The sequence below is a fragment of the Meleagris gallopavo genome, chromosome 1, assembly GCF_905368555.1.
Source record: "Meleagris gallopavo chromosome 1, MGAL_WU_HG_1.1, whole genome shotgun sequence".
Classification (NCBI taxonomy): domain Eukaryota; kingdom Metazoa; phylum Chordata; class Aves; order Galliformes; family Phasianidae; genus Meleagris; species Meleagris gallopavo.
Window position 1 is genome coordinate 18,765,278 of NC_139404.1, and position 7,016 is coordinate 18,772,293.

The following is a 7,016-nucleotide window of genomic DNA, read 5'->3' on the forward strand; positions in this document are numbered from 1 at the left end:
GCCTGTGCAATACTGAAAGCACACCTTTTATGTGAGCTAATCCCAGAGGGGAGTCAGCACCAGCGCCTGTGTCCTTTTGACCTTCCTCCTTTTAACACATTTTGCCTCAGTAGCAAAAGGTGAAAACTTGCTTTTTAGATTGCAAAACAGAACTCTTCAGCAGCATTTCTCTACGAGGGCAAGGAAAGTAAAGCAGACTCCTGTGGAAACTTTAAAGTGCCCAGTTCAGCGATCAGCAACAGCTTGACAGATGTATTTTTAGAGCTGCTTTCCTGGTAGCCCTTTGAAGCTCACCCACACTACTACTGCTCTCAACAGCTGTGCGCATGTGAAGCCACTGGAGTGGAAGATGTTAATTACCATCAGCTCCTGGAATTTCTCCAGGGACTACTTGTGGTTGGAAACACGCCTCTCTGAAGAGCTGCGCCAGGCGCTGGGATCATCCCTCCTCTGGTTTATCTGAGTCCCTCCTCTTAGGGAAAAGGTTATCAATTACCCTCTCAATCTTCACTTTTAAGCTTTGCGCTCTTAGGACCCGATGGTGTGGCTGCCCTCAGCAAGAATAACTGCAAAACCTTTTCATTCGCATCTGATATTCAACAAAGGTGTATGCGAGCTCCTCAGGGACTGAGTTTAATATACATAGAGATTTCAATTAAAAACTTAAGAGGAAGTAAAAAAAAAAAAAAGAGAAAAAAATGGCAAATGGATGGATACAACTGCTTCTAAAGCCAAGAGAAAGCTACCTCCTCTCCCCTGTCATCAGAAAACTGCGCACACAGAAATGGCCTGTTCCCCTTTTGCTGTACCCCCTGCTATTCAGTGGCATTTTTAGTCTGAGCTGGTTAGCATCAGGAGCTTGGTATGATGTAATCAAGTGAGATATTTCCCGCAGAGAACCAAAATAATAGTAGATGAGGTGGCAGAAAGATCCCCAGAAAGGGAAATAACACAAACCTAACACAAACCAACAGATTTTAAGCCTTGCCCATTACTATTAATACTACAAAGCACCCTTAATGACAGAACATACCCTTAAGCATACCTCACAGATCCCTCAGTGGTAGTTAAAGCCCATAATCATCTCCACCCCCATAGAAAGACCAAGTCAGGTCAGTCCTCTCTGGCTGCACAGAAACCAGGAGGATGAACACCAAGCTGCAGGACTTGACTCCCAGTGCAGGAAGATGAATGCTGAGGGCACTTTTTTCCTCCTTGCTGTGAATGGTGATTTTCACCTTCATCAACACTTCACAGTGATACAGCAGGCACTTCTGATAACAAGAAGCTGAAGGAAAGCAGGCGCCCCATTCTGAGCACACTGGTTGGCCTTTTCCTGTAAGTGCACAGGAAATTCCCTTCCACCCCCAGGAGGAAGGAAATAGAATGTAATGGAAAGTAAACATGTCAACTATGAAAACAGTCACCATGAGCAAGTACAGAAACACTTCTTTGTTGTGTTTAAGGACAATGAGTACAGTGGTATTTCAGTTATTCAGTGTTTACAGAGTTGAAAAAAATACATAATCACAGCTCCTCCCCCTTCATGTAGGTCATTAGTGCTGCTGCATTGTACACCTATTGCAGTTCAACATCAAATCAGGCAATCAAGTAGATACAGCCAAGATGAGCGATTGCTTAATCCTTCCAGAAGGGACATTGGTGGATAGCATAGGCCTAATAACTATGGGTTGGATGTTGTTGGCATTTACAAGAGAAGTTCTCAACAGCACTTTAGCTCCCCAGCTGGATTCAAGAGCAATGGTGAAGATAAAAGGGACTACACACACACACAAACAGAACTGTTATATACAAAAAAAGTTTAATTGAAATACCTGTATAAAAAATATGATCTCCATACATTTCACACTGTTGAACAGAAGAAAAAAAATCCAAATCCAAGCTGCATAAATGCAACCAGATCACAGAAACACAGCTATTAAAATAAATTAAGGTTTATGACTCTGCCACTCTACCTTCCAGAGCCAATGCACGGAGACTGTACAATGTCAATAATTTAAAACCCTTCCAAACAGCATTACTTTACATTTCTGGTTCAATACCAGACAAAAGGCATACTGACTAACTTTAAAAAGTCATTCTATTTCCCTTAAATTAGACTTTGTACAACAATTTTCCATCTTTCAACAAAAGTTGATAAGGTCAGAAATATTTTTTGTCTTTTTTTTTTTTTTTTTTTTAAACAAAAGTTGACAGGAATGCAGAAAAAAAGTGCCATGGGCAAATCACTAGACTTCCCATGGGGAGGAGGAAGGGAAAGCACAGTGTTGAATAACTCTAACCAAATAAATTAACCAAATAAATAGCCACAGCTGAAACCTGTGGGAGGTCTTTTAAACTTCAAACAATAAATAACTGTATAGTACATGGGAAAACCAAGTTTACATAAACACATTATACAGGTATGGAAAAAAAGTAAAGTCCTTGAATATTGCATTGATTGTGCATTCAACATGCCCATACATACTCTTAAGACTCGCAGGGTGACAAAAGGCCGGGGGGAGTTGAGAAAGGGGCTTCTCATGCCCAGTGGTAGAGATGATAAAAGGAAACATGAATAAATGTTTCCGATAAAAAAAGCTGATATACCTGTTTGTATTTCTGTGCAGGCTATAGGAAATATTTTGAGCAGCAGAGGTGGGTTGGATTTGGAAAGGGGCAGGGGGCAGGAGTGAAATGTCTGTGTTCAAGTATTCCATCACCAGTGGATGGGACTACTTCATTCAATCACCGAACATGTTCTCCAATGCATCATAGGAGCTGCTTCCCCCAGCACTGAGTCTGAAGGGAGCAAATGCCTATGATGAACTGGATCTTCTTTGGACATACACAGCTCAAAAAAGAAAGTCCCACTGAAGCAGCTTTCAAAAAGGCACTCAAAAGCAAATAAAATCTAGTCCAGGCTCTATGAGAGCAAAAAAGTTTACCATGTATTCAAGAGGTCACTGCTTTCTTAATAAGGTCAGTCTTTGACTAAGTACTGGCCTGCAACTCCTAAACATCAGCGTTTCCAAAGGAAATCTCTCATTCCAAAGCAGAAACCAGCAAAAGGGGAAAATAAAATCAAGTCCCTCAGACAAAGATTCAACTACAGAATAATGAATGCATTTTTCTAGCCCCTCCTACGTATTGGCAGCAGCACTGTGGTCTTTCTGCTTGTAGCTCCCCTCCCAGTGCGAGGTCCTTAGCCATTCACAGACTCTCATTACTTGAACTTGTGCTCGATACATCAGTATCAAGGGTCCGTAGCCTTATATCACAGTCCTCAGACTTCACTACTTCTGATTTGTGCATCCATTGATGGTCAAAAATCTGCTCAAGTGTTGGTCTGTCTGAAGGCCTCAGTGAAAGGCACCATTTGATGAGCTGTTGACATTCTGGAAAAAAAAAAAAAAAAGAAACAAAAAAGCAATATTAGACTAGAAAAGAAATAATCTTAAAAGCAAAACAAGAAAAAAAAAAAACCTAAGGTATACAAAATTTAAATTATATAAAAACTAAGAAAATAAAGAAACCTACATCCCCTTGCTTGGGCCCCTCCCCCCCAAAGAACAACAACAAACCACATAATCAAGGCAACCCTCCCAACTCACTCCCTACACAACTCACCAGGTGAAATTCTTCTCCTGAAATACAATCGTCCACGCAAGATCTCCTCATCCTGCTCAAATGGGATGTCCCCACAAACCATGTCATAAAGGAGGACTCCCAGAGACCATACTGTCGCTGACCTCCCATGGTATCTGTGGTATCTGATCCATTCTGGAGGACTGTATACTCTCGTTCCTAAAAGAAGAGCAACAACAACAACAAAATAAATAAAAATCGAGGATTAGAGTACTTTCCCCTTATTCAAGGGCATTTCGCAAGGCTAAATCAGGTTCATGAACGCAGCACTATGGGAGTCAAAAAAAAAAAAAGTCGAAAGCAGTGATTTTGTCTGGCCCCAGCCCAGCAGTGGTGTAACTCCAGGTCAGTGCCGGGTGACACCGGGGCCTGGCAGCGCTGCCGGTTGCAGGGAAGGAGCCGCCGTCAGCTGGCTGTTGACGAAGGCAGCTCCCTTTCACTGACCACGTGGCGTCTGCAGCATCACACCAAAAATAGACACAAAAGGACAAAGGGGGCTGGCGGGGAGGAGGCGGGCGGGCAGCGAGGAGGTGAAGCTCAGGTCCGCCTTATTACATGGGGCTAAGCCGCTTTATCCAATTCCAGCGGGCAGTAAACAAAATAAGGCCGCTCACCCTTTTTTTTTTTTTTTTTTTAAAAAAAAAAAAAAAAGGCCCCGTGCAGCGCTGCGGCAGCCGCCGCCCCCGGAGCGCTCCGTGGATACCAAACAGCGCTGCGGTGATGCGGGGTCACGTGGCGCGGGGTCGGGTTTCACAACAAACAGATGTGGAGTGCGGCGGCTGAGGATGGACTGGGGGGTGGGGGGAGCGGGAGCGCAGCCCCCGCCGGCATTGCTCAGGGGAACAAGCTCCGCTTTGGGGCGCTGAGCCCGGAGCTGCGCGTTTAAGGGGAGCGCAGCGATCCACCGCTTCGCGATCTGCAATGCGGGATTTCCAGGACACCACGAAGGGGAAAAAGAGGGGGGGAGCGGGGGGGGAGGAAGCTAAAAATTGCTCCGCATAGAAAAACAGCGCATCCACCCCGGGAACATACGACACTGCGAAGGCTCCTTGTAAACAGATCGCCCTCTAGGAAAAAAAACGCGCTTTTTCCAAGGCAGGGAAATAGAAACTGCTGCGTCACCGCCCGGAATCGCTCCTTTCCTACGCAACCAAACACCCCGAGCCGCGTCTGGTCCAAAGGTTTCCGTTACCGATGGCCCCGACAGGAGGGAGCGCAGCGGGCGGGAGGGGCACGCACGTACCATCGAAATCGGTGTAGACCGTGTCCTTGAGGAGGGCCCCCGAGCCGAAGTCGATGAGCTTCAGCTCGCCCGTGCGCAGGTCCACCAGCAGGTTCTCGTCCTTGATGTCGCGGTGCACCACGCCGCAGCCGTAGCAGTGCCGCACGGCCTCCAGCACCTGCCGGAAGAACCCGCGCGCCGTGTCCTCGTCCAGCGCGCCCTTCTCCGTGATGAAGTCGAAGAGATCCTTCACCAGCTCGGGCCGTTCCATGACGATGAGGAAGCCGTCGGGCCGCTCGTACCAGTCCAGCAGCTTGATGACGCCACGGAAGCCGGAGCCCACCTTCTTCAACAGGACGATCTCCAGGGGCACCATGACGCCGCCCTGCGCGCGGGGCCGCGGTCAGCGCCGTGCCGCAGTCCGAGGGGCGGGCGCGGCGCTGCGGCGACACCCGACAGCCCCCCAACCCCCCCAGCCCGCGTCCACTCCATCCCCGAGACCTACCACCCTCCCTCCCTCCCCCCCCCCCCCCCATTCCCCCGCCCCACCAACGCGCACACACATACACACAAAGGCCCCCGCGGACTTACGATCGTGCCCCACTCGGTCACCCGCTCCTTCACCACATGCTTCACGGCGACCTGCGCGGTGCGGGAAAAGAGAGGCGCCGTCAGCGGGCACGGCCACAGCCCCGCAGCCCCGCGCCGCCCCGCAGCCCGCACCCCGCGCTCACCGGCAGCCCGTCGGCCGTCCTGCTGCCCGCGTAAACCGTGCCGAAGCCGCCGCTGCCCAGCACCGAGCCCACTTGGTACACTTTGTCGAAGGGCTCTTTCTCCACTTTCACTGGGGGAGAAACACAGCGTTAGTGGCGGCTCCAACAGAAATAACGATAAAAAAAATCATGGAAAAAAAAAAAATCCCAGAAGGGCGCTACGTCCGTGCGGCACAGGGCGTTTGGCTTTTTTTTTCCCCTAAAAGCCGTCTTCTCCGGTTATATAAAAGTGCAGCGCAGGTCCCAGCGCTCCGTACCTGGCGGCAGGATCTTGACGGGCAGGTGGTCCATGCTGGCGGGGCTGCAGATGTGCGCCAGCGAGCCGAACTTGGAGAGCAGCATCTTGCGGCGGGGGTCCTCCCGACCCCTCCTCGTATCTCCGGGATCCCGGCGGCTCCGAGCCCTCCTCCTCGCTCTGCCGAGCCGTTCAGAGCCGGGCGGCGCCGGGGCCGCGCGTTCTGCCCGCCCCTGGGCAACGCCGCAGTGGAGCCGTGGCGGGCGCAGGAGCCGCGCCGCCGCCGTGCCTGCCCGCACGCTTCTGAGCCGGCGGCGCCGCGGAGCCGCCTCTTAACTCCCAATATTTTGGTGCGAGCGCCGAGGATATCCCTCCGCGGGGGAGGGGGAAACACCTCTCACCGCCACCGCCCAGCCGGCCCCCTCCCCTCCGCACCGGGGCGCCCGCGGTGCGGCGGCCGCGGCTGCAGCGCTTCGTCCCGCCCCGCGGAGCGGGCGGACGGGAGGAGGGCGGGGGCCGGGGACTACTTGTTTGTAGTAACCGGCGCACAGCGTTACGGCCGTCTGAGACACTCCGCGCATTAGCTGCCAAAAAAAAAAAAAAAAAAAAAAGCGGGCGGGGGGGGGAGGGAAATTCTCCCTATTTGCGTTAACATTTCCGGGCGGCCAATCAGGGAGCGCCTTTTCAAAGGGCTCCCGGCGCGGCCAATGAGGAGGGGCCTCATCTGCATGTGGCGGGCGGGGCGGGAATGCCGCGGCGCGCCGGGAGCGGCTCCGCCCCGGGCTGCGGGAAGGGCTCTCGCGGCCTCGGCGCCGCGGTGGGGCCGCGCGGGGGCGAGGTGCCGCCATCATCGCCGCCTGAACGGGGGCATATGGGGCCATGCAGCCGTCTTCCCCCATCCCCCTCCTGCGGCGTGGCGTGGCTCGTCGCGGATCCGGGTGGGCGAGAGTGGAGCGTTCGCGCTTAGCCTGCCTTTCGCGGCGCTTTCCCGCTCCCCGCTTTCAGCCACGCTCCCCGATGCGGGGCCTCTGAGGGCTTCCCGGCCTCCCCGCCCAGGCGCCGGCTGGGCGCTGGCAGGGAGCGGCTCCGGGCGCAACGCCCGGCCGGCAGGGGGCGCTGCTTCAGCAGGAATGGTGGT

The 7,016-nt window shown here is 52.3% G+C and overlaps 1 protein-coding gene across 1 annotated transcript; it reads right to left on the minus strand.

The window, feature by feature from the left end:
- Positions 1-1,803: 1,803 nt before the first annotated feature.
- PIM3 (Pim-3 proto-oncogene, serine/threonine kinase) lies at positions 1,804-6,205 on the minus strand. Its single transcript, XM_085217991.1, has 6 exons — positions 5,901-6,205; positions 5,605-5,714; positions 5,462-5,512; positions 4,892-5,255; positions 3,631-3,807; positions 1,804-3,398 (listed from the first exon to the last, which is right to left on the minus strand). Exons 1-6 carry the CDS (start codon positions 5,983-5,985, stop codon positions 3,214-3,216), a joined length of 972 nt encoding a protein of 323 aa, XP_085074117.1. The 5' UTR covers positions 5,986-6,205; the 3' UTR covers positions 1,804-3,213.
- Between the last annotated feature and the right edge of the window lie 811 nt (positions 6,206-7,016).